We start from the raw sequence: 26834 nt of genomic DNA, 5'->3' as shown, positions 1-26834 counted from the left end.
TGGATTGTCAAAGCTGGCAGTAGACACATTTGCAAGGTCGAAGTAAATACCACCGTTGCTACGAAATTGTTTATTTTGGCTAGTTTGTCCACTGGCAGACAGAGATGGCAGGGTCAGTGCCTTGCTCAAAGACACTTCCACGGGATGCACACACAGTCAGTGATATATCCACAATAAACTGACGTTAACTGCGATGAACGCAGCTATTTGTGACATAGAAAGCCAAAATCACACTAATATTTTAAGAGCAGCAGAGAGTTTATTAGGGGTTTTCATTGCCACTACAGTCAAGTAAGCAAAATGGATACAACAGACAATATGATGGCAAAGATGTTAATCGTAGTGGTAAAACACTTGTGAACTACTATACCTCATAATAACTATCTCTCGTGTCAGACTTTGAACTACAATCATATCAATGATCATATTATACAAATACCGTCATTTTGAAAATGACAGTATCGGCATGTTCGGACAAAAATCCTTCACCATAGACATGGTCAGAAATGTATTTTCTGCCATTAAGAGTGCATTACACCAGAATGGATGAGTGACAGGTTTAGTGAATGCTGTCAGCAATTACAGCAACTGCTGTTGACTAAAACAGCATTTCCATTTCGCCAAAATGAATTGGTCCCTAAGGTCAGAACACTGCGAGCAGTGTGTGTTCAGTTCAGTGTGTACTTTAAATCTCTACTGTTACACGTTTAGAAAAGTACATTCGATTCATTTTATTCCAGTAGCAATTATCTGATAGTTTTTGCATAACAAACATTCTTACATCAAAAATACAGGAACATTACTGTGCTCGAAGATTCAGTCTTGGTAAACAGTTGATGACTAGCTATGAATTGTCCTCCTGGACAGAATAATACTGCAAAATCCAAATTGTAATGCATAGAATTCAGAAGAAAATATGAGAACAAGTCCATTTCTCCCACTTGCAATCATCTGAGTTACAGTCCAAAACATTGGCATTAGTGTTTAACAAAGGAAAATCCCAACTATTAAGAGCACCAAGGGTATTTACTTTTAAAGAATAAATTCAACAAGAGCAGAACAGACAACTCAGGTTTAAAATAAAATGGGCTTAGGGGAAAACAGATGTTAATACAACAACTACAAATTGTAGTTAGACTAAAGGCAAGAGTTGGAATGGAGCTCTAGACATTAATGTTACTATCAAAAAATATTTTCTGAACAAAGAATTTGTAAGGTCAACAGACAACATAGCAGTTTTCCACTTTTGGTGCTTTCTTTCAGTTTCCCTCGCTTATAGTATATCTGTTTATACTATGTTTATGTATGTTTATTTAATAATTTATAAAAATGCTACATAACACAGAGGGACAGGCCTTCAAATCTAAACTGCCTCTAGCATCACGTCAAACCTTCTAAAATCAGATCGTAGATACATACTAGAAACTACTGTAAAAAACCCTACAGTTGCACTAAGCCTCAAACATTCTGACCCCTACACTGTTCCTCTTATTTAATTTGCGAACACCTTGCTATAAATGAGTGGAATTTATTGTTCAGTGGGTTAGTGTCTCACCAAGAGCCATCAAAGCACTAAACAGCCCGTCATACAGAGCGCGGTTTGCCCATAAACTCTTGACAGCATGATATGCAATGACATATCATGTCTTCATATCACTTCCTTTTCACATTTCAAAAAAAAAAACAAAAAAAACAAAAATGCATATAACATTTCCAGAGAGTTGTCCAGCCCGCTGGACACTTTGTCAACTGACTTGTGAGTGACATTATACAAAACGAGAAACTGGAATCGTAAATGTCAACATCTTTTGGATTAGTGCTGTTTTAGGGCACTCTACATGCTAAGTGAGCCACGTTGGTCCACTTTGTGCCTTCTTTTTGAACTCTAACCACATGATTCCGAGACAGTCCCAACACTTCGTCAGATCAGATCCTGGGCGAGGTTACGGATGACGCTCAAAGCTCCGAGGTCAAAGCCGCAGATGCTCAGCAGTCCCCTGTCTTCTGAGTCTGCGATGGCGTGTCCAATGGAAGTCAGCCCACACATCACCAACTTAGAATTGGCTCCTGATTTCTGAGGAGAAAATACACATGTAAGAAAAGAAGAAGTTTTTTGTTATTTGGTTAATTGCTTTGCAAAAAGCGTGTGTATGTATGCTCATGTGTGCTTAACAAAACTGGCAATGATTTGTCTGGTACTGATGAAAAGCCAATATGGGTCAAAATCTTTTTTTCATCACATTTTCTGTATGTGATGCACAATTTAAAAAGGAGCAGATGACAGTGTTGTAAGTGTTTTGGTGGATTGATAGAAATCCTAGTATCACTTTGTAGGACTCTTGGACAGAGGGATGTGCATGTGTTTGCAGTAAGTGTCAGTTCCACTCGTTCAACCATATTATAAGTGTCCATCTAACATAACAACATGGATAACATCCTTTATGACATAAACTGTACAGCACTGGTCAAATGCCACGCCAGTCTTGAAAATGAGAGCGCAGGGATCAGCTTTAATATAAATGTGAAAAGGAAACACATCCCGTTTGCTGGGTTAGGTCACTAAAATGATCTTTAACACAGAGGGACATTATTCAGTTAAATCTCCTCCCCAAGCAGGCATGAAGGAAATGAACGCACTTGTCTGTGCTTCTTCAGAGACTCCACTGGGCTGGCGGAAAACGTCCACAACGGGTTGTTGGTCAGAATGATGAACACATCTACTGCTTTCCCATTCTCTGTGGCCCATCTCATGGGAAGGGTGCAGTCTGTGCTCCCACCCGGGGTCTGGAACATAGTGTTAGTGGAAAGGTCAGAAACAGAGATCAAGAACAAGATATGGTCAGTGAAGTGTACGCTCAGATGGTTGTAAAATTCTTATTATTCCTACAGCATATTAATCAATAACTGTGATTAAACTCCTCTTGTTTGATGCTGTGACATGCCTTACCTTGACCAGCTCAACTGTTGCTTGTGCGAGAGTCATATCAGCAGAGACAGAGCATGGAACCAAAGCTCCTTCGGAGTAGGCCAGCACATCTGTGTCCGCCTCTGTCCTCGCAAAAATCTGAGCCAGACGACAGTTCAAAAGAAAGGCGTGACATCACCGGTACAGAGATTCATCTCCCACACATGCTTGCACACACAATGCTGCAGAACAAAACAACTGCACATGCCACAAGTGTTACAATTCTGTCATTAAAATCTGAGAATCATGATTGTGAGGCACAGCTCTCAGCTAGTGCGTCCTGGAGGGCCTGAGGACTGAGAGAATTGCAATGCAGACGGAATTTCGCAGGAATCTACAGTATGTATCAACAGACTAATTCCCTGACCCAGGCTTCCTCTGAAGCCCTGCTTACAGATGCAGCTGTTCCAACTGCAGCAACACTTACTCACACACTGCGTAGCTATCTAGCTCTATTATCTTACCATGGTGATAGCTGCAGCAGCGACAGCGGTGCTGATTGACGTCCCTGGGACAATGCTGCTCAGCGATGTGCTCACGTCTACGGCTACAACAAAGCGTTTACCCACAGGCTCCACGTTCTGAGGACAGAATTGCAACAGCACAAGAGGTTAGGAGTTTACTGATGCTACTGATTGCCGCCCTCTTTGATTATCTGTGAGAAGCGGGGGGGGGGGGGGGGGGAGACTTACTGTAAAACTCTTGTAAAAGGCAGAGTCCATTGCTTTGAGGATGCTGCTGTCTGGTTCCCACTTCGTCTTACCCTGATAGCCTTGGCCTCTTTTGTAGTTTTCAGTCGACAAGAGTAAGCTGAAAGGGTGGATCTTTGCCTGGTGATTTCAAGACAGATGTTACTTTTAAATACTGACTGCAGTTCAATTAATAGCAAAACTGTAAATTAATCAGCCAGAGCTATGGTTCCTACCTTCTTTAGTGATGTCTCGCTCTGGATTCTGTCACATACGGCTTGTGTTTCTGAACTTCCTGGTTCAAGAATTTTGTTGGAGGTCATCTTACCCAAGATCCTTAGCACTGATTGGAGAGGCATTTCCTTCAACAAAGCTCTCCATACCTCCAGAAAGAAAGAAAAAAACAAAACAAAACAAAGCACGTATCCCCTTAATCAGATTCAGGCAAAAGGTGCATGGTAGTACAGTTGCACATATTTGGCAGCTCATTCAAAGATGTATTCCCTTCTTTGTCTGTAGGGTTGGAAGTGGAACCAGAACAGCAAATTTCCCAGATGTGCTGATTCACAAAAACAATTTCCAAATGACAAATACCCATTTCAATGCTTCAGTGTTTTGCAGCTGATTCTGAAGTGTTGGAAGTCAGAGTTTTCCACCAGCATGAGAATTACTACTCACTGCCACTACACGGTATTATTGGTGTATAATGTCATTGTGATGACGACAAAGACAAAGCTCTGAAAATAATTCTCCAGACTAGATTTCATGAAACAATGATGATTTAAAAGCACTCACCTGTTTGGACTTGAGGTGGTCTGTCAGCAGGTGTTCCCTCTCCAATTTGTGTTCCTCTATTAAATTGATGACCTCTGTTTCATCACAACTGTGTTTGACCCTCTCCACCACTTCAAGATACGAAAGCACTTTGACAACCTCTTCCGAGTTCTCTTTGTCCGCGTATGCAGCCTGGACGTCTTTCCAGCCTTTTGTTACATATTTGCTGATCAAGGCAATTGCTGGGGAAAAAAAAGCATAACCATTAGGGATGCACGATAACTGTTTTTAAAACCGATACCGATAACTTTCAGCTCCTAAAGGCCGATACCGATAACCGATAACACACACATATACCTAACATCATGACATCAATACCACAAACAAAACCAAAAACAGCGGCGCACAGTGAGAGGCGGTTGCTACGCAACGTACGTGTTTACTTTCAGAGCCGCTGCGCAGTGAGAGATGCAACAGACGAGAGTAGGCTCATTTTAAATCAATAAAATGTGTTTTAATCACTATTTTATGTCACATTATTGAATGCTTTAGTAGTAAGCCGTGTTCTAAGCGAGATAACGTATAGTGAGCATGTTCCTATGGAGAAATAAACCCCACCGCTTCGCGTCGGGCTTCTATGTCATTCTGAAGAAAGATACATTATCCCTTACTTAGACTTATCTATGTAAACAAACTGAAAAAAGGCAGTCCATAGTAAGTCAAGCGGCATCATGTCCATGATTAAATCTTCAATAACCTGAGCCCGTGGGTCATCTTTGGCGAATTTCTTGGACTTTTCGAAAGCCTCGCCGACGTGTGTCAGTCCCGGTGGCTTCTTTGCGGCTGCCTTGCTAACGTTAGCGTCTTTAGCAGGCCGACCGTCCTCATACGCTTTCCAAACTCTGTCAAAGCGGTGGTTATATTTCACGTGACTGATCAGGTATTAAAGCATGTGCCATTTCTCGCTCCTAGTGGAACTCGCTTGGAACATTTGTTACGAATAACCAGCGAACAGTCTTCTTCGGAAACTTTGAAGAAGTCTGAACTCTGTTTTCATAAGCACAGTGTGCCGCATGCTGCATTCAAGGTGTAACGTACATTCCCCCGTTCCCTCGTTTGGTAGCCGTTCTTTCGGTCGGCCTTTTTAAGTTCATGTTTCTATTCCTTATGTGTAACATGTGTAAAAATGCTGCAAATGTTAATTCAAGTCAGCAACTACCAAAATTATGACCGAGTTATCGAGTTGTTTTCTGGCATGAGGGGGTATTCTTGATTTTTTCCCAGTGACAAAGAGTTTTTCTGATTATGCCAACGTCACATGAACGCAGCATTCACTGCAGGCCATTCGGGTCTCATAGTGGGAGCGAGGCACTGCCGTGCTGACAAAAACACATATGTTATCGGGGCTGTTCGTCATGATATTGGACTTATCGGAATGATGTCATAATTTCCTGTTATCGGCCCGATAACTATCGGCCCGATAACTATCGTGCACCCCTAATAACCATTATAGTCTTTTTTCATCTAAGTCACGAGTCAGCATTGAAACATACTGTACATCTTACAGACTGTTAGTCAGGACAGGATTACATATGTACTTGGTCAGGCCAGAAGTAACAGATACATCTTACAGTGTAGTAGTACAGTAATGCAGTAAATAAGAAGCTGGTGAATAAGCCATTTGTTTTTTCATTAATTTAACTTGTAAGTTTGTATAACGCCGAATCCAAAAAAGTTGGGACATTGTGTAAAACAATAATTGAACAGAATGGGATAATTGTGTAATTCTTTTTGACATACACTCTACTGAAAACAGTACAAAGACAATATGTTCAATATTAAACCTCATCAACTTCATTTTTTTCTGTAAATATATACCTACTCTGAATTTAATGCCAACAACAGGTTGGTTCAGGGGGCAACAAAAGACTGGGAAAGTTGTGGGATGCTCTAAAAACACCTGTTTGAAAATTACACAGGTAAACAGGTTGATTGGGTATGAAAGGAGCATCCTGGAAAGGCTCAGTCGTTCACAAGCGAGGATGGAGCGAGGTTCACCACTTTGTGAACACATGATTGTATAAAGGAGATTAATACATGGACTCAGGAACACTTTGTAGAACTGTTGTCGGCAAACACAGTTTGTTTGCAATTGACTGTATTCTGTTTTATTTACGTTTTACCCAGCATCCCACCTTTTGAATCAGGGTTGCAATACTAAGTAAGTTTGTGTCATCGCTGCTTCACTTTTGTATTGGAGTTTTTCTGTTTATCATTACGGCTTTTTCCCTTCCCAAATCACATAACTCTGCAGCATTTTCAACACTTGGCGAAAGTCAGATCAATATCAATTGGTCAATCGGCTAATTGGTATTTAACTCCACTGCCTTTCTACAACTGTTGCGGATCTTGTAGCCACAACACTGCACAACTGCTGTGTGTAATATAACACGTAATATAAATAGTTTCTGAAAATATGACAGTAAATTCTCCATCCTCCAAATTCAGCCATTTCCACCATTTAGACATTTAAATACTACATAGCATATTTCCTTTGAAATTCTACATCAGATAGCCTAAAAAAACACTGCATTTAATTAATGCCTCTAGTGCCCCTCTCGTCATTTGACCTTCACAAGTTATTTAGTGCAAGGCAGGGATACTCTGATGTGAAGTGGATGATATTTTTGCAAATCCCCTCTAAACAGCTGCGTATAATGAGGGTCTGTGTAAACTCACCGTCATTAGCTGGTTTGGAGTGTGAGAGCCTGAGCAGATCCTGGTGTGACCATCCCTCTCTCTGTTTACATTTGGTCACAGCCGCAGCCAGACTCATGGCATCTTGCTCATTGTACCAGTCAGACACTGCTTTCCTCAGGGCACGTCCCCAGATCCCGCACTTCATGCCCTCTTTCAATTCCTTCTTGTTCTGGATGAAAGAGAACAGGTGGGCAGGGTCCCGACAAACTTCCTTGAGGGCCTTGAACGCCGCCTGTCTGGTCTTCAGCTCTGAGTGCTGGGAGCACAGAGCCAAGGCAAAAAAGGAGGGGCCGAGTCTGACAGCTCGACCATCCTGAGCGAACCTCTTTATCTCCTCCACCACCTCCGCACCTCGACCCTCCTGCAGCAGGCACAGCAGAGCCCCGGCGCTCTGCATGCTGACATGACCCTCCTCTCTGGCAGTGTATATATCTCCCTCCGAGCCATAGCAGAGGAAACGGCACAGTCTGGCCTTGTCGTTGACCTCCCAGGGACAACCGCCACCTGTTGAGTTCAGGGTGTGGTTGCTCGGTGAAGATATCGTAGTACTTCCCGATGGCTCCATTGTTACACAGTAAAAGGCCTGAAACAGAGAGCAGAGGAATTTAATTAACTTTTATATTCACTGCTCACAGAATAAACCCTTTTAACTTTGTTACACAGAGCTAAACAAAATAATCAGTGGGCTTAAATATGGGAATCGCGGCTCAGATTTATTGGAATAATGGCAGGGTCTATTTCCCATTCAGGATGCTGGTGTGTGACAGGACCAAGCAGCTTGGACTCAGCTAATTATGCAGCTTGCAGAGCCCCAACGCGTTTGGGCTCCAGTAAATCGCTGAAGAGATCAATGGGCAAACAGAGAGCCTCCATAACGTGGACTTCACCAGCAACATGACTTTCTCTTTGCCTCAGGGCACCGACAGAAATAACTTAAAGCCGATTACTGGACATGATGATACACATGAGACAGATACGAGCCACACTGAGATATTAACAGAGGATCGTAGAAAACGCTCACTGCAAACCAACTAGTCAATGTTAGATAGTTAGTTAGCGTTACCGGTTCAGGTTTGTTAACTTAGTTAAGGTAGCACAGGCGGCCAATCTGGGCAATGCAAAGTTAGTTAACGTTAGCAAACTGGCTTAGCTAATGTTGTATTCATGGTATCTAGGTGGACAAAAAAACAAAAACCCAACCTACTCCTGGCGTTTCTCAGCTGCAGCTGTGTAGGAGCGATCGCCATCCGGTCTCCTCTGACCACAAACTACAAAGTCCCACATCCAAGCTTTTTCCTAGCCGGACACCGGAAGGCTGCGCTAGGCGGCTTGATGCAGCTCGCCTGGGATGGGCAGCTGGCTAATGATGCTACGCTAACCTCAACCGGACTGAGTTAGCTTTAGGACAAACGTGGTGTTCGCCAGTCAAGACATTTCGGTCAACAAATACATAAGAGACAACGCTAAGTGAACTTACCACGATGTCTGCGCACAGTGCTCAAGTTTTGTATGTGTAGCGTTATCTAAAGGGAAAGAGGCCTCCCCTCTGACCGAGCGTCAGCGAGATAACCAGGGGCCGGGCCGCGATGGATGCTGGGATGCAGAGTACCAGCTCACTCTCTCTCTCACTCACACACACTCACTCTCTCTCTCTCTCTCTCTCTCTCTCTCTCTCTCTCTCTCTCTCTCTCACACACACACACACAAATAGAAACACGCACACTTACATTTTAGAGCCTTCAAATTCATAAAAAGATGATTTTGTTTAATCTTATGCATAAAAACAATATTTTGCACAAGTTATTATCACATGCAGGGTAACACATTTTTGGGGAGGGACTCCTGTTTTATCTTTTTTAATGACGTCTCCAAGGAAAATCCAGCATAGCTGCACACAACTCCAACCTGAGCAGGTCTAATCTGTAAGATACACCTGCGATGACATGTGGGGTCTTCGGTCCACAGCAGAGAATCATATTTATGTAATAAGATGGACATGGTCAGAGTTATATTTTTGGTACATTTGGCCCAAATATATCCTCTCGCTTCTACTTCCTTCTACTCCAATGTTTGTATGCCTCTCCGAGCCCTCCTACATTATTTATCACTTTGTTTCCTCCCTTTTCTCCTGCCATTCTTTTTAAACAACTATTTCCATAATCAAATTAGAAATGCCCCAGGTAGGCTGCACAACATGGAAGGAGGCACAGAGGAGAAGGTGACCCATTGCTCAATATGAGGCCTGTTTGGTCTCTGACACCATGATGCACCTGTGACAGCAGCCATCCTGTTAATGTCGTTTCCATTTTCAAGTTAGTTTTACTGTTGTCCACCAACAGGCCTTTTCCACAGAGGACATTTGACGAGTCACAGGACGAAGAGGACAGGTATCAGCTTCCGGAAACCAGGGACCCTTCTTTCAAATAATGACCTGACTGGTTTATTTGTGGAATTTGGCGAGGATATTTGATATACAGCAGGGTCGAGTTGAGATGAAACCTATTCATTCAGTATTGCTGGTGGTTACATCTTGTTAGGGTTTCTCTGCCAGTGTCTGACATCAAGTGAAGAACAATCAGGGAGTTAATAAATAATAATCTGCAGTTAACAATAAATATCATAACATTGTTAACGTTTTTTCTGTCACTATTGCGCACAACCGTTACATTTTTTTGCAGCTACTTAACTTAATTTTGGTTGTAAGTTTTCCCAGTCACCACTGGGTGGCAGTAGCGCACCAGCTGTACACAGGATGCAGTTCTATGACGCCCATGACGACACAGACAGTCTAGTTGATCAGTTTATGAGTTGGAGCAACAGTTGAACAATTTGTGCAAATTTACCACCAAAAACTTATCAAAATCATTTATATTTTTTACAAATATTGTTCATGTGCAAACTCACACAACACTCAGCAGTGCACAGCCTGCATCATGTTGTGTCCATTTCACTGACACAGCTCTCAGTGCTCCCACAGGTTATGTTGTTGAGGTGACATTTTGAGGATAGAGGAAGTGCCCTCCCAGTGTCTGTCAACAGCAGCTCCTGAGCCGGTGTCTGTGCAACACTTTACGGCATTACCATGCATGATATCAGCCCTTGTGCAAAGATAGCGCTCACTCTGCAGACTGATTGGTTTTGAATTGTGCTGCATTAGAACTCCAGTGCTCTTTATCTTCAAGGCTTTTCTGTGCTTTCGAAGGCCTCTCGGCATAGAAGCTGCATCAAATAGGACTTTGTATTGCTCAGACTGAATAAAGCGTGGGAAGGAGCCGTTCTCCATCAGGCTGTAGATTTTCCTTTGTGCCACGACAAAGCATGACGGACTTGGTTGCTGGAGACTCTGGCTGATGATCTCTTTTGTGTAGAAATCCAGGTTTACCTGCAAAGACATGTTAAGCAATTAGACAACAAGAATAACAGAGCATGCTGTTCCAATTTTCTACATTTATGGTATGCACAGCATGTGCAGCCACCTGCGTGATTACCACAGTCGGAAAGTCACTATTTAAAATGCTGGTTGCTATGGTTGAGGTATGGTTAATTATACAGGTCGGTGCTTTTTTAGGACTTTTAAGTACTTTAACCTTTTTCTCTGTCTTTTCCATTGCACTTGTCATTCTTGCAGTAAACACATTGAAGTTTTTCTCATGTTGTCTTATGTACGCACATTTTGCTGCTTTTTCTATTCAGCCATCTAGAGTCATACCTGCGTGGTAGAGTCAACGCTGATGAACTCCTCATAAATACTTGCTGCTCTCCGTTTCAGCTCCTCTGGACTGTCAAAGGTTTTAAATTCTTGACAGGCGAGCCAGAAGTCCAGATTTTCCTCACAGAACTCTGACTTCAGAAAGTCCCGGAATGCTGTTTGTCCACCTTTTACACAAGGGAACATAACTTCATTATGAAGATAAACAATAACCGGCCATGATAGTACAACCCTGATTCCAAAAAAGAATGCGATCATTTCCAAACGAACTGTGTTTACTGCCAACGGGTTTATGAAGTGTTCTAGAGCCCATGTAGTAATCTCCTTTATACAGTCATGTGTTCACAAAGTGGTGAACCTCGCTTCATCCTTGCTTGTGAACGACTGAGCCTTTCCAGGCTTCCACCATACCCAATCATGATAATATCACCTGTTACCAATCAACCTGTTTACCTGTGGAACGATCCAAACAGGTGTTTTTGGAGCGTTCCACAACTTTCCCAGTTTTTTGTTGCTCCTGTCCCAACTTGTTTGAAACATGTTGCTGCATCAAATTCAGAAAAAGTAAATATTTACAAAAATCAATGAAGCTGATAAGGTCAAACATTCAGTATATTGTCTATGTACTATTGCTGCGTGGGGTTAGCAACTTGTCACAGTCTGTTTTACTTGTTTAACACAGCGTCCCAACTTTTTTGGAATCAGAGTTGTAGTTTTGTATTTTTTGAAAGTAGATGGAAATTACATTTCTGGGAAAGGAGCGTCTCAAGAGATTGTCCCAGTGGGCTCGTTTCATTTGTTTCGTGCCTGCAGATGGAGGAAAGGGAAGGTTTTTGGATTTGTTCACATTTTAATGGAAATTAATTTTAACAACAACAACAATTTCAATATGCAGTATGATTTAAAAAAAAAAAAACACCTGTTAATTTTCGTCCATGGTAATGGACTGTGGATGAAGTTATGTATTCTGGACTTCCACGCTTTATGTCTACAAGAGAGGATAACAGTAGGAATATTAGGATAGTCTAACTGTCCCAGGTGTATAAAACCTTCAAAAAGCCTTCAAAATAAACTTCATTGCATTGCAAATGAGACATACTGTACTTACATTCTCTGTGTGTCCAGGTCCTGAGATGTCTTAGAGAGCTCATTCATTTTTGAATTTGAATCACACTGTACCTCTTCTCTGAATCACAATTTGACAATATCTCTCAGTGTGCATGATGATGAATCCTCAGAGGAAGTTCCCTTAAATTTCGGTCAATTTCCAACCTCACAGCGTCGCCAGTGGATCCCGACTGCCTCCTCTCGCGGATGAGGCTCAAATCCAGAGTGGAGTCTGGCTGTGATGTCAGGCACCACTTTTGTCCTCGAGCTACAGGTCTCAGCACTTTTCCCCCCTTGTGTTGCTATCTTTAACCTCAGTTGACATACAGCCTCATTGTTATGCAATTAGAAGGCGCCACGTGAATACTCAAAGTGCGTCAAACCTTGTGCTCTTCCTTAATGTATCACAACCCCCTCCACATTCTCCACAGTTAAATGCGTTATGTAGGCTTTTGGAAGTCATTCAGTCTTGACGTTCTTTAACTCACCATTCAAGTCTGTGCTATTCTTAGTCACAGGTCAAGAAGTCACAAGTTTCTTTTAGCAGTTTATCTTTATCTTTCTTTGCCTCCCTCTGTCTGTCTGTCTGTCTTTCCCACTTTCTGGATTTTTTTTTTTTTCAATTTGACCTTCATTATAACGTTCTTGATTTCATGGCTTTACTGAAGTAACATTGTAAATGGGTTTTCCTCAAAGACCTTGTCAATTTTGCTAGAAATGCCAGAAACCTCTGTGTAGAATCAATATTACTTAGTTAGGATCATTAAAATAAGCACGATTCTGTATTTGAAATTGTCTTTTTGAAAAGTAATATTATTGCCAGTGGAACATCAGAAGTTGTTATATAGTGAAAGTTTATTTCTGGAAGGTACAATTCAATATATATTTGTTATAGTTCAGTGGTTTAAAGGCCACATCTGTCGTGTCTGACCACTGAAAGAACAGGTACAGTATCTTAAGACATCCAGTATATCTGGAGCCTCTTTAAACACTGTGTTTACACATATTGCTTGAAGTAGAGCAAACCTTTAACTTAGATGTAGCTTTGAACAGAGGACCAATTTAGCTAAAATATGGATATTATATTTCAATGTGCACTCTCTTTGGGGCCAGAGCAATTACTCCTGAGTAAAACACTTCGGCTTCTTTCTCAGCACTCTGATAATTACCTCTTAAGAATTTTAAGGGTAGCAGCACTTCAGCAGATAACCAAACATTGGCTGAGACCAAGAGCAACACAAGTTTACAAAATGAGAACTTGTAGGAATGGGAATTCAGTTAACTCATTTGAATTTAGATGAAATAGGGGCAGAAAACCCAGACATTGTACACTGAGAAATGGAGATGCCCACTGAGATCCTAGAATTAAGGTTTCACAGTTAATATCTATAGAGGAAAAAAAAAGAGGATACATGATGTACGGGACGCAAACATGCAGATGCACATGCAGTACTTTCTCTCATGCATTCGGTATGATATGTGTCTGTTTGTTGAGGGATGCAGGGGTGAAGAGATGGGTGTGGAGAATAACACACAAAAATGTTCTGATTCCTTTGGGAAGCAATTACTCTAATGATTAATAACTATTAAATAAAGAGTACAACAAGACTTAGAGTCTCCAGCTAGCAGCAGTGGCACCCCAGAAATATTTCACAGAGGTGGGCCGAAGTGAGTAGCAGCCCCACCGATCCAATAGAGTGAGCAGTGAGTAATGATGTAAGCGAAGGACTAACGTAGCCTACGGGGCCACAGGAGACCAGGCTTCAATTCCAAGAGTCACTGTTGATTGTTTTAATGAAGTAGTTATTTTAACTTAAACTGTGATCTCCATGAACTGAATCAAGCAGTTTTGGTGCTTAAACCAAATCAAACTGAGACCTTTATCTGAAATGTTTTTCAGCAAGCTTTACGTGACACTGGCACAGTGGACCGGAGGGTCTGTTACATGCTATGGCGAGATACTGGATTCCACTGGATGAAAAGTCAGAGGACCAACAAAGTTATCATGATTTGTTGTCTGGGAACAGTGAACGTCTGTACAAGATTTCATGGTAAATAATTTCATAATTAGCAACCAACATCCCGAAACACGTCATTACCATCCCCACAGCCGCGCCATTAAGATGTTTGGGTCACAAGCTCAGAAAACTGAAAAAGCGCCACTCTAGTTGTTTGGTAACTATAGCAACCGACCTTTGCAAGAACCCGAACATGATAATTACTTCTTTTTTCCTGTCTGTCTTTCTGTTTGTTAGGCTACGATTAAAATGTACATGTGGGAGGGCAGTTCTTTCAACTGAGTTCAAAATAAAACACCATCAGTGAATGAAGGCTTTGCAATGAGCGGAGCGTGAACTGTTGAAGAGAGTCCTTGTAAGTGAGATACTACCACCAAACACAAAAACTGGTCTGGACGAGGCTGAACTTGAACATGCTACTGAAACAAGGTCTTGATGTACATAAACTCACATGAGGTTCGCAGGACCACGCTGGGCTGTGTTGAACAGGAAGTAGCAGTGAGAGGGAAATCCTGCAGCCTCACACGTCCAAAAGTGAGCTGTCGAGTTTTTACAACCTGTACTTTAAATGTGAGAACAAGTAACCAACTGAAAACAGTTATAGTGCAGAATACAGCTGCTAACCCCCTGTGTGAGTATGCTTATGTCCTACATAGGACCATGCTCTAGCACCATTACCAGAGAGATCATGCACAGTAGACCCTCACTCAGTAATAACAGTCACAATCAAGTTTAATTCTAACAATTTGAGCAAATAGTCAAATCTCCTGTCCCATTCTATTATGTATGACTATATACTGACTGTGTAAAGATAACTAGTGTAGTCACTTTGAAATTTACCACTACAGTTCCAGGTCTTGTGACCGCTCAAAGCAAAGCAACGTCTGTATCTGATCTACAATGGCCGACCGAAGGGTAATTTTCTTCCTTTTTTGGTATGAGCATTATCAAGGTCACTGGTTGGGAAGTCATATAAACACAGGCGGAGCAGAGAAGCAAAACAGGTTATCTAGGTCTGCTTTTGCTTGACTGTTGCACCATTACCTACGTAAAACTAACGTGATTACACTAATTCAGGCCACAGGGGACAACAAATTTGCCTGTCGAACCTGTCACTTTTTGATGTATGAATAGTGGGTCATCATCGTCTTTGATCGTTGCCATCATCATTTTAAGCTTTGTAGTCCACATGACTCACAGATTATTCAGTAAAATGTTGCGGCATATAAAACTGCGTTGTTCTAAATTAAGATATTATATAACCCCTATTGCTCTGTAGATAAAAATATAGAGCCTAGATTTGCATTGATTGGCTCTGAGCGTTGAAGCCATACTTTTGATTCTGATTTTTACATAATACAGCTCTGTCAGCCAAAACCAAGGATTTACATCTTTCCATTTGCAGTTTCCATCAGGTCTGCGTGGTGGTTCAGCGGGTAACAGTTGGATGTATTGTTGGTTTAGTATGGTCAAATGACTGTTAACATGCACGGTTAAGTGGTTTTTCCACCTGCTTTCTCTGAAGACCTGCAGATCGGATGGACATTAATTAAAAAATATCTGTCAGTAACCCTGAATTCACAGGTGAGGTTGTGACCTGGTAGATTTAACACCAAAGGGTTGTGTGAACAGTCTGCCCTTCCTTTAGTTTCACAGAAAATGTTTATCAGCATGAATCTATCCATGAAATCCATGAAATTTCATGATCCTCAGAGGATAAATCCAACCCAGTCTGGTGATCCTCTTACTTCACATCCAGTACCACTACCAGATTGATATTTTTAGCTTGTCATGAAATATCCTGACAGCTTTTGTGTGGTTGTCATGACATTTGCAATAGACAATATTTGAATGAACTGAAATAAGTTTATGTTTCATCTAGTGCGATCATCAGGTCACAATGTGTCCAGTACTTACTTCAAACCTAAATGACCAGCCTCAACTGCACTAATTAGCAATTGTTAACATAATATGTTAAACAAAGACGGTCAAGCTAGTAAGCATGCTAAACATCAGCTAGCACTGCCACTGTGAGCATGTTAGCATGCTGATGTTAGCCTTTAGCTCAAGGCACTGCAGTGCTGATGTCACCAGCTGTACAGCCTCACAGAGCTGCTAGCATAGACTCAAACTCATGTTTGACTGAAGTACACTTTAATCTGTCAGAAAATTTTCACATCGGAGCGTTTTTAATCTGCCTCAGAAATATACCTGGAACAAAGTCTCCTTTGTTGAACTGGTAGAGCAGCATCACACAGTCATGCAGTGACCTCATGTATGCAGACCATGTGGCTCCGACAGGATGACTTGTCTCATGACACACAACATGGCAAGTGGTGATGCGACTGATCTTTCATCGGATCATCTTGTCACCAATAAACGGAGCAGTGCAAATAAGGAAATGATGATCAGTCAGGCAACGGTCCATCCACATCAGTTTAACACCTCAGCTGCATCTGAATTAAAAAAAATAAAACTAAAAAAACAGTGAACGATCTGTGAGAGAAATAAAAAGGATGTTCTCATCCTGCTGAAAGCTCTTCTGGCAAAAACACGAAATTACTGTGGTGCCTTTATACTGGCAATTTCTTCTCTATTGCTCTCTGCTCTCACAATGAGTTGCAGAGGCATTATTACTTATGTATGTGAATCTGCCTCTGTGAGCTCAGGCAAACAAGGATGCATAAGTGAGATTAAAAGAGGATGTGGTACAGCAGTTCGGTTTAAACGCTTCTCCCTAATTTTATATAACCTTCAACAGAGTGATGCTTGATGGATTCCAAACAGACAAACTTCCTTTTTGGTGTTTTTCTTTTGTCATACAGATGCACTTTCAGTTTTAAATCCTTTCTGCTTCATTAAGAACAATTTATGAGGGTGAGGTTGGATTGCCGCAGCATGCTGATAAATGAAAGACTGGATGGTGAAACAAAGGCTGAATGAATGGTGGAAAGTGCTTGAAACACATTCAGAAGCATGAAAGGCCAGCGATGACACATGAAGGGTGATGTAAGAACAGATGCTGCGTAGGTGGGAGCATTATGCATCTTATTAGTATAGCCTTCACTGTGGTCCGGGCCCTTAACCCTTTACACCTCACTGATCTGCTTTACAGCCTCATGCTGCACAGCCTGACACAGTTTAAACCCACACAACGTTTTTCTTTGCTTCCTTATTTTAAATTCTATTCATGACCTCAAAGTTCCCAAAGATGTGTAAGGCTGAATGAGGGAAATGTGCATAAAATGGTGTACAAGACATCGTAAATATTCCAATATGACTGAATGCCACTTCAATTTGAGCATTTCTCTCAATTTATGAACCTTATAATGTGGCTTCAATGAGGAGCAGAGACAAGCTGATACAAAATATAAAATAATGTCAATGAAAATAAAATTTCTTTCAACCTTGAGCCCTTTTAAGTGCAAAAGGTGAGACGCTGCATGTTAAAAGGAATGATTTGAAATTTGGGGAAATAGATTTTCACTCTTTCATACTTTCTTTCTGAGAAATAGATGAGATTGATACACACTCAAGTACACTGAATATGGTCTCGCCAGCTGGTTAGCTTTGTTTCGCACAAACAAGGGGCGACAGCGAGCCTGACTCTCTTCAGAGGTATTCTATTTTTGTATGGTCTAAACAAATGAGGCATTAAGTCTAAATCAGTGAGCTTTAGAGGCGCTGGCAGGTGGATTTTGCTACCTTTGGACACAGCCAGCTGCTTGCTTTGTGCTAAGCTAACTAGCCGCTGGCTGTAGCTTCAAAGTGACTTCACAGATATGAGAGTGGTAGGCCTAATATTGTCATCTGACTCTCAGCAGGGAGAGGAATAAACATAGTTGGGGGGGAGAACTCTTCTTAGTTAAGTGGAACTGTGGACACAGTTTCACTGCACACCGTTCAGAAATGCAGGAGCGTGAGTAAACGCTGCTGCAGGCATTTCTGAACTCATGAAGGCCACCAGACGGTAAACATTGCAATGCCGAGTACATAAGTGAATGAACGCAGACGTGAATGAACGAGCTGGTGACTAAGATCTAAACATTCATGGGAACTTGGCTCTGTCTATCTGATAAGGACAGACTTCAGAATTGAATAATTTTGTAATACAATGTTTATTAAATATGTACGGATCCATCTTAATTTTAACATTTCAAAACCTTTTCTCAAACTGTGGAATACATTTCAACGTATAGCTTATAGCAGATCAGTTATTTCGGCGTGGCAGCGCTGATGTCAGAATGTCAAACTTTTAAATGCGTATCCCAGCTCATAAGGCCTCTCATCGTCTTTTCTGCTGTTTTAGTGAGATAACAGTAAACCTTAAGGTGGTGCACATGTAGACACCAGCTCATGCACATGCAAGCTGCGTGGAAGGCCTTTCTTGCACCACATACACTTCCTGGCGTCTCTCACAGAAAGTCCCCAGCATTTTCGTGACATAACCGTGGCATCTCTGGGAAGTCTTTCGCTTTATGACAGCATCTACTGTTGGTTGTGTACGGCTGTAGCCATATTTGGCATCAACCCATCCTTTTCCATTATATCAGCTGGTTATGAATAAACCCTCCTCAGCTTTTTTTTCTTTTTTTTTTTCTTTTTACAACTGAGCTGACTTGTCCTCTTTTATCAGAGTCCGATGTGGCCATGGCATGTCTTCAAAGCTCCAGGAGGAAGGCACCAATGTGTTGAAAATGGCAGAGTTTTTGGTGCTTTTCGAGTTAAAGAATTGGCTCAAACACGCAACATAGCTTCTCTCAGGTAGTCCAGCGTTTGGCTCAGCCTCACAGTCCAGTGTCTGCAGACACAATGTCTCTGGTATCTGTTTTCTTTACATCTTCGTCGATGCTGAGGCAGAGTCCAGTAGAGCCTGATAGATGTCAGACCTGAGGAAACGGGGGTAAGAGTCCCTCTCCATCAGGCCGTAGACGATCCTCTGGGCATCGTCAAAGCACACTGTGGTGGGCGCCTTAATGCTCCGCCTGATCGAGTCTCTGGTCTTGTGATCAATGTTGATCTGAAGGCAGAGGAGAAATGATGAGAACAATGAATACTAGAGTAGTAGAAAAGGTGGAAAGAATACTGGGGGGAAGAACTGTATCTGCATTATAAAAAACCTCTGTGCATACCTCCCTCACAGCCTCAGCTTGGATGTAGCGTTTGAAGATCTTTTTGGCCTTGGAGGACATCCTGAAGGAAGCCTTGATCTTCTTATAGTCCTCACACACCAGCCAAAACTCAATGTTTTCGTCACTGAACTCTGACTTCAAGAATGCCTGGAATATTTTCATGCCATCTGAACGGACATGCAAAATGAGCAGCAGTTAGCCAATGCTGAGGAAGCATGATGAATAAGAAACTTGACTCTGTGGACTAATTAACTTACATTTGGACGAAAGGAGTCTCTCTAATGAGTGTGACCACTGGGACATCTCCTCGAAACAAAGCCTACAAAAGAGGGATGTGGTGTCACTCACATGCAACAAGTGTGTTAACAGTTTCAACGTTTAGTTTCCAACAAAGATGTTTTCTCCACTTACCCGTCAGCGTTAGGGGCTTGAGATAACTTAAGCCGAGACTTCAGGTTTCCTCCCCTGGTTAACCGAACAAACACAAAGCAACAACGCCTTATTTTACTGACATGTTCTTATACTAAAAGGTTGATCACCAATAACACAAAAAGCTGCTACAGCACATCAGTTAGATTATAATATTTACCTGATTTCCCCCCTCTTCTTGTTGTCAGTGTCCATGCTGAGGTGCTGCATCTCCCCTGTTGTTGATGTGACTAGACCTGGCATGGCAACAATGCCGTGTTCGTGTGCGCTGGGTTGCTCTTAGAGAGCTGTGAGATCTGCGGCGGCCGCTGTGACTGTTTGACGAAGTCGCTCGGCGCCAAGTCATATATGTGCAGCAGAAGTCTGAAACTTGGTTGGGTCGGTGAGTAGCGTCACGACATCACTTTGTGCTAACCGCAGAAAAAGAGGAAGCTGGGTGTGACGCAAACGTGCACGGACTGCCACTGTAGCTGTCTCTCTGTGCTGTGCTTGGACCTGCATTGATAATTGTTTGGTTCAAAGTCTGGACATGCAAATGGGGCAGTGGAAAATCCTGCAGCAGATAGGCAAATGCTTCTGTCTCTCTTCCAGTCTGCCTTGAGAACCAATGTCACCAATGTCAGGTTCTGGAAACCTTTTATGAACTAAATGCTGAGGCATTGTGCACTCGCACAATGAAAATTAATTAAAACTGGTAAATATACCCTCTTAAGCTTCATGGAGCACTTGTATTAGGTAGTGGAAAAACAATTTCACCACTTTCAAACAACCCAAAGAGCTAATGATTGCATCTTTGCAGTAAGATTATCATCCTGACAATAGCTACAGCTATTTCTCTGACGACATGTTATCTTTACAGTGAGACTGTTTCTGATGGCTGAGCGATAAAATGCATCCTCACTCAGTTCAGCACACTGGATCTGTTCTCACAGCCTTACTTGGCCTGACCACTTGCTTTTGGTTCCTGAATGTTGGCTTGTTTGTTTTCTTGCTGTATGCTAATTATGAAGCTACAATCTACAGCTGGTTATCGTATCTTAGCATAAAGGCTGTCTGAAGGTATCAAAATCTGTCTGCCAGCATCTCTTCTAATCTAACATGATTCACTTTAGCGGCTATTGCCCAATAACAGACCTGACTTAAGACTCTTTCCTCTTTTGCTCATGTTATATGCTATGTTTTAGCATTTAAAGGTATCTTGTAATTTTCAGTTGTGGGCACAACGACAGGTGTTCAGCACATGTTCCACTGTCTCACTCTGAAGATGCTCTCACATTATGGTGCAATCAAATTCATTCCTGCGTGTTCTTTGGTTTCATAAATCTCTCAGCTCATGTTACTGAACCTGTCTGGAAATGACAAATTGTTGATAACGAGTATTTTTAACATCCATGTTTGTTGCTCCAGTAACACCTTAGCATCTGAGTTTCGAAACGCAATTTCTTCCTTCTGCTCTCACCCACTCTGTGGGGACACACTCTTGACTTGGTGTCTTATCAGGACAACTAACAAGCAAATATCATGAGCTTGTTTTTCTGGCATCTCTTCTATCTTGGGTTGCATCTGACAGAAATACAGCCTCAAACAGCACAACAACACAAGTTCAGTCTTGCTCTGGGTCAATTGCAACCTTGTCTTTCTTCTAATGACCTGTTACGAAACTCTAACTAGACCTCTGCCAAGGCCAATAGACCACTCTCTATATTGTGCATTCTGCAAGTTCTACCACTGTATATTTCTGAATATCACATGGATGTGACTAAGAGTATATTTACTTGCATGATATGAAAATCCAGCCGATGATAGTAAAATTTGATAACTCTATATCACAGTCAACATTCAGAGGTACCAGTAATCCTCTGGGGTAGCTTCACATGTTGTTGCTCAAACTTCATTCAGAAAGCGGTCGTTACGAAGCACTCGGGGACAGCGGTTGGACGCTTTTTTCTCAAACTTTGAAAACGTAAATACACACACGTTTCCAAAGCCACTTAGTTTGAGAAAAAAGCGTCCAACCACTGTCCCCGAGTCCTCTGAATGTGGACTGTGATATGGAGTTATCAAATTTTACTACCATGGGCTGGATTTTAAGATGTATGGCAATTATTCCTATGTGACAATGTTAACAAGAGTGAAAAATAATTCATGCATCTGCCCTGTGATTCGCATCCGCTCCAATATTTAGTGGGTTCGTCCTTGGCCTATGCCACACGCCTCCTCCAAGTTTCATGAATATCAGGCCTGTAATTTTTCTAAACCGACAAACCAGACTGAAAACTTCACCTCCTTGGTGGAGTTAATAATGTCTTTGTTTCCATTCTATAGCTTCTTGCCATTGTTTGATCTTTGAGTCAGACAGGAAATGCAGGGGGGAACAGAGAGGGGGATGACATGAAACTCATCTCGCCCACCGGAACCAAACCAGGGGATGTGTGGTATGTGTCTCAGACAGTTATACCACTGCAGTGTTTCCATTTTTGACAGGACTGAAGCTTAGACACAGAGAGTATAACACCATCACCTTGTCATATGCGTAACATAAGATATATGTGGCTTAAAGCTCTGCCGTAATACTGCACATATATATATATATATATATATATATATATATATATATATATTATCTAAAAATATTATTACTGCAGAGGTTAAAGGATGTAGATCTAATCACTTTGTCATCATCCTTGACTAAATCCCCAGCAAACACCCTCAATTCTCAGTGCTGTGAGCTCTGTCACTGAAGCTCCCCCTCGTCCCACAGTATATATGCTGAGAGAGGGAGGAAGCTGTAAGACTGTTTTATTCACTTCAGTGTTGACGGGAAGTTGTGACAAAACCAAATCTTTCACCTGTCATCTGGACATTCCTCTGGAATTTCTAGAGTTTTTAAAAGAGAACATCAGTCACGATCTGTCCTGCAAATGTCTCATATGTACTTCCTTTCCTTTCTGCCGCAGTTCAGCATCATTGATGTAAGCAGTACGACACTGATTAGAACTATCAAGGAGGAAACTGATGCCGATCGAGGCCTGTTTTTTTTTTTTTGTGACTGATAACTTTATATCTAAAAAACATCATGTTTCACAGCCACAGTCACCAGTAGCCAGTCCTTAATTATCTCCTTTTATCATATGAAATATGAGAAATTTCTAATCCATGTACATCTCAGTGCAGCTCTTGACACAAAAAAACATTCATCACTAAGCTGCACAATACTTTCTCAAAATGTTTTATTGGCTGATTGTATGTTGACCATATCACATCCTATGAATTGCGCAGGCAATTAAATAAAGGTGTGAACTAAAACCACTGTGCATCAAATTTCCAGCATTTCCGATATAGGCTCCCTCTGATGGTCTTTTAAGAAATGTGCTGTGGCTGTCAGCAATGAACCCCAATTCCATCCACCCCAATATCTCTGTCTATCTTTGCGGTTTGAATTTGTGGTCCAGCTGTGTTGAAATCTGGAGTTGGCAAACCTGCTTCTTTCAGCTCACGAAAACTTGAAATTGAAAGAGGAGTGTTTATCCCTGCAAAAACCCAGAAACTTTTATACATGCTCTCCATCCTATCTTGTGTGGACTAATTTACTGTAATTCTCTCTGCTCAGACAAGGCTGAAAATACAATTGTTAAGGTTATTTAGTTGCACTAAAAATTGATCCAGATTACTCTTAGAAAGATAAGGTTAATTTTCAATCCTTTCAATAGTTACCTGCAAATCTTAGGCTCAATTTGAAGCTTTTATTGTGCAATTTTTAAAGCAGATACATGTCTGGTGCTGAGCGAAGATGATGGAGCTTTAGCCATCAGCACCCCCAGACTCTGAAACAAAACTGCCTCTGTAAGTGAATGACCATGACATTTCATGGCAATCCATCCCGTAGTTCATTCTGGACCAACGTAGTAAAACAAGTGGTCAACAGACAGACTGACATTGTCAATATCAGAGCTGCTAGCATGGATAAAACCCACCTGTGGAGATTAATACTGAAACATCTGTTAAAGTGCAGAGAAACTTTGCCATCTGCCATTATAGTGCACTGTTTTGCTCTCAGGAACATAGAAATAAATGCATGAGCTAAAGCATGCTAAAAATGTGGAGGCCCTTAAAAAAATGGATTCTTACATCCATTTTTTTGTATTAATATTACCTCTTAATTGACACAACTTAAGCTAAGAAGTATTCTATAACTGTATGTAGCACATAGGTGAACAACTTGCAAAATAAATGTAGTGATGCATTAATTGTAGTAAACTTAGTGAGTTGCTTTTGAACCAAAAGTACCGTTTTATCACACACATCGCACATTGTTATGCTCATGTTTGGCAGGAAATGTTGATGTTGATGGGTCGCTGTGGTGACATGAACTGTTCTCAGGCATGTTTTTTATCGGTGGCAACACCCGTCTGTGGGTTTCCTCCATCAACTGCTGTCACTGAGTTTCTTTCATTTTCATGCCTTCTACACTTCCTGCAAGCAGTATCTATGCGTCATAACTACGAGCGCAGGTTAAACACGTGGTTTGTCATAAACTGTTTTTTTTACAGTAACCCATGAACACAAGCCTTCTCCCACAAAGAGGTGGCTGTAACCAGAGTTGTCTCAACTAGCGGAAGCTGCGGCGGGCTGTCTGCACAACAAGTGTTGTGCAGCACCTCTTAAAATAAATCATTCAATGCCACCAGCACCAACAGAACAAAATGTTCATCTAACACTCAGCAGTCACACGGAGAAACCACGCTGTGCCTACTTCCACTTTCTAAATGTAAAACACACATCAGAGAATAAACACATTATGGTTGTACGTGCAAAAGGAGAACAATGCAACAAGCATTTGATGCTTCATGCTTAGTTTAAAACCATAATGCTGAGTTAAACCTCATTTGTGGATGTGAACATCATGTCTATAAAGTTGATATCTTAACCCTGTTTTTTGTATTTACATGGTTTTTACATAGACGATTATATAAGCTTGTAAAATTCACCCTGTCCTCACTGGAAATGACAAACAAAAATAAGATAAAACAGGGAATAACTATTTAAGCCTACACTAATCTTCCTTTGAAGGCAGATTTCCATGAAGGACATTATTAGAGATGATTTTTGCATGACATCAGAGTCAAAGTTGTGATTTGAATCCTCTCAGATACTTTTTCATGATGAATGAACCCGCCTGGCAACGTGGAACCATCTGAATCACCGCCAAAAGCGCGCTCCCGCCACCCACCCTGCATCTGGCGTTTCAGGCAAATTTAACTCCAGACAGAGCTGATTAATTCAGTTCCTCTTCGCGTTATATTTAATGTACCAACTTCTTCTAACGGCAGCTGAGATGTTGCAGAAATAATAATAAAAAAACACACACACAGTGAGAGTCAGAGGAAGTGTGAAGCGTTTCTTCCTTCTTCTAGTTGTGGCTTTTTGTTGGCTCATTGATGTCGCTTGAAGGCCTCTGTTGCCACCTGGTGCATCTTCTGACCAATGACTATGCTACAGTCGTCTGTGACAGCAACAAAGGTGATTTGCATTATATTCAAAAGGACCACACCCAAATGTCAATCAGAGTGCATTCAGTTTTTGTTTTAACGATATGTCAAAAGCGACGATGCACTGTAAATGGACACCAAAACATTTGATAGAACACAAAACAAAGACACATGTTTTAAGAATACGCTCACATTTTTATTTGCATGTGAAGGTTGAATTTCTCAGAGCATATTAGGATTTATGTTTGCATACTCGAATAGATAAAGTGTTGATAATACTTTACAATAAAGGAATTACTATTAACCTCATGGGGTGGAGGAGATAATAGATAATCATGGAAGAATTATGTGCACAATCTCTTTAAAGACTTTTTTTTTTTAACCTGAACATAATTAAAGAGATAAAGTATAATACAAGCCACAAATTCACTTGAGCTGTAACTGTCTACTGTGTCACACAGGTTGAGAAAAGCTATTTCTGCTACATTTAAGGATCTGGATTGTACGGCGTGAGCCCATTATCCACACTGAAATGAAAGGGTGCTACAGCAGATCAGAGCTGGAGAGACGATTTCGCGAGCCTCCGTCTGAGAGGCTGTCAGTTTTAAAAGAGTCACCTTGAATCGGTTCTCCTCAGGAGTCCCTGATAGATGTCAGATTTTAGGAACCGCGGGTAGCAATCCCTGGCCATCAGACTGTAGATGAGCTTCTGTGCTGTATCAAACGAAGTCAGGGTCGGCTGGGAGATGTTCTTCGTTATGTTTTCTCTGGTACTGCAATCTATGTTGATCTGGAATCAAACAATATTGCCCAGGGCCGTCTTACAGCAGCTCTTTTCATCGTCCTTCACCATAATATTCTTGGGGGGATGTACACTTAACATAAAGTTCTGCAGTTTTACCACCATAAAATGCAGAAATACACAGCTTTACAGCTTTACAGCAGTCACTATATCAACAGAGGCGTGCTAAATTCAGATTACAATCAATGACCCTGTTGGTGCATTTGAATTCCTAGAAACTGCAGTCACAGTCATTTACCTGTTTGGGTGCTTCTGTTTGGACAAACTCTGAGTAGATCCTGTTGGCAGACGAGATCATCTCTGGGACCGTCTTGATTTTCTTGTACTCCTCACAGGCGAGCCAAAACAGAATGTTCTCCTCACTGTACTCAGACTTCAGGAACTCCCGGAAAGCGATCTGTCCGGCTGGACATCACAGGGGACAATAAGCGTGGGAGCAAATGTGTATCAAATAGCACCTGTATGATCAGAAGAGACTCTCACCTTTGCAGCTGAGGACCTTGTCCACAGACTCACTCCAAGTCTCAACATCCTCCAGTGGATCCTTGGGGAAGCAACACAATCTACCCTTGAAAAGAGCATCAAGATCTATCACTAGCCCAGTTACCTGTGAACTCCACAGCAAACAACGCCTGCAAACCACACTGGCAGGCCAAATTATTAATCATTCATAGCTGGTGATCCTTATTAAGATGACTTGTAAACATTCATCTTAATGCACCGAGCACCTGACAGCAACCTCCCATCCCTACGAGCCCCTTCAGAAATAACGGCACGACGCCTGGTGTGACTTACAGTGAGTGAAAACCTCGTTGGTATTTTCCACATGGCTGCTGTAAGCTGTTGCCTGCTGAAAATGGTAAAGGCCCAACAATCAAATATGCAGTAACTCACTTTATCGCCATCTCCTCGTCCTCTACAAAGGGAGACAGAGATAAGATCCTGCCAGACTGAAGACGA

At 41.6% G+C, this 26834-nt stretch overlaps 4 protein-coding genes across 6 annotated transcripts; all 4 read right to left on the bottom strand.

The window, feature by feature from the left end:
* Window positions 1-253: 253 nt before the first annotated feature.
* Window positions 254-8762, bottom strand: ro60 (Ro60, Y RNA binding protein). 2 transcript variants are annotated; one of them, XM_041949003.1, is made up of 9 exons: window positions 8666-8762; window positions 7168-7771; window positions 4450-4670; window positions 3891-4037; window positions 3658-3795; window positions 3430-3546; window positions 2948-3064; window positions 2638-2784; window positions 254-2074 (listed from the first exon to the last, which is right to left on the bottom strand). In XM_041949003.1, the coding sequence occupies exons 2-9, from the start codon at window positions 7751-7753 to the stop codon at window positions 1922-1924; spliced, it is 1626 nt and encodes a 541-aa protein (XP_041804937.1). In that variant the 5' UTR covers window positions 7754-7771; window positions 8666-8762; the 3' UTR covers window positions 254-1921. The 2 variants fall into 2 exon arrangements, with proteins under 2 accessions (XP_041804937.1, XP_041804938.1); XM_041949004.1 differs by lacking the exon at window positions 8666-8762 and adding an exon at window positions 8393-8583.
* Window positions 8763-9010: 248 nt separating this feature from the next.
* Window positions 9011-12258, bottom strand: LOC121615319 (regulator of G-protein signaling 21-like). The gene is made up of 5 exons (XM_041949630.1): window positions 12006-12258; window positions 11817-11885; window positions 11643-11704; window positions 10898-11064; window positions 9011-10570 (listed from the first exon to the last, which is right to left on the bottom strand). The coding sequence occupies exons 1-5, from the start codon at window positions 12050-12052 to the stop codon at window positions 10151-10153; spliced, it is 765 nt and encodes a 254-aa protein (XP_041805564.1). The 5' UTR covers window positions 12053-12258; the 3' UTR covers window positions 9011-10150.
* A 6332-nt stretch (window positions 12259-18590) lies between these two features.
* On the bottom strand, window positions 18591-19918 carry LOC121615380 (regulator of G-protein signaling 13-like). The gene is made up of 5 exons (XM_041949717.1): window positions 19744-19918; window positions 19566-19619; window positions 19412-19473; window positions 19155-19321; window positions 18591-19042 (listed from the first exon to the last, which is right to left on the bottom strand). The coding sequence occupies exons 1-5, from the start codon at window positions 19824-19826 to the stop codon at window positions 18857-18859; spliced, it is 552 nt and encodes a 183-aa protein (XP_041805651.1). The 5' UTR covers window positions 19827-19918; the 3' UTR covers window positions 18591-18856.
* Window positions 19919-25277: 5359 nt separating this feature from the next.
* rgs1 (regulator of G protein signaling 1) lies at window positions 25278-26834 on the bottom strand. 2 transcript variants are annotated; one of them, XM_041948794.1, is made up of 4 exons: window positions 26769-26834; window positions 26358-26437; window positions 26113-26279; window positions 25278-25862 (listed from the first exon to the last, which is right to left on the bottom strand). In XM_041948794.1, the coding sequence occupies exons 1-4, from the start codon at window positions 26777-26779 to the stop codon at window positions 25686-25688; spliced, it is 435 nt and encodes a 144-aa protein (XP_041804728.1). In that variant the 5' UTR covers window positions 26780-26834; the 3' UTR covers window positions 25278-25685. The 2 variants fall into 2 exon arrangements, with proteins under 2 accessions (XP_041804728.1, XP_041804727.1); XM_041948793.1 differs by having other exon boundaries at window positions 26358-26442; window positions 26670-26802.

Source organism: Chelmon rostratus, chromosome 12 (assembly GCF_017976325.1).
Source record: "Chelmon rostratus isolate fCheRos1 chromosome 12, fCheRos1.pri, whole genome shotgun sequence".
NCBI lineage: Eukaryota > Metazoa > Chordata > Actinopteri > Chaetodontiformes > Chaetodontidae > Chelmon > Chelmon rostratus.
This window is presented reverse-complemented; position numbering and strand designations above follow the sequence as displayed.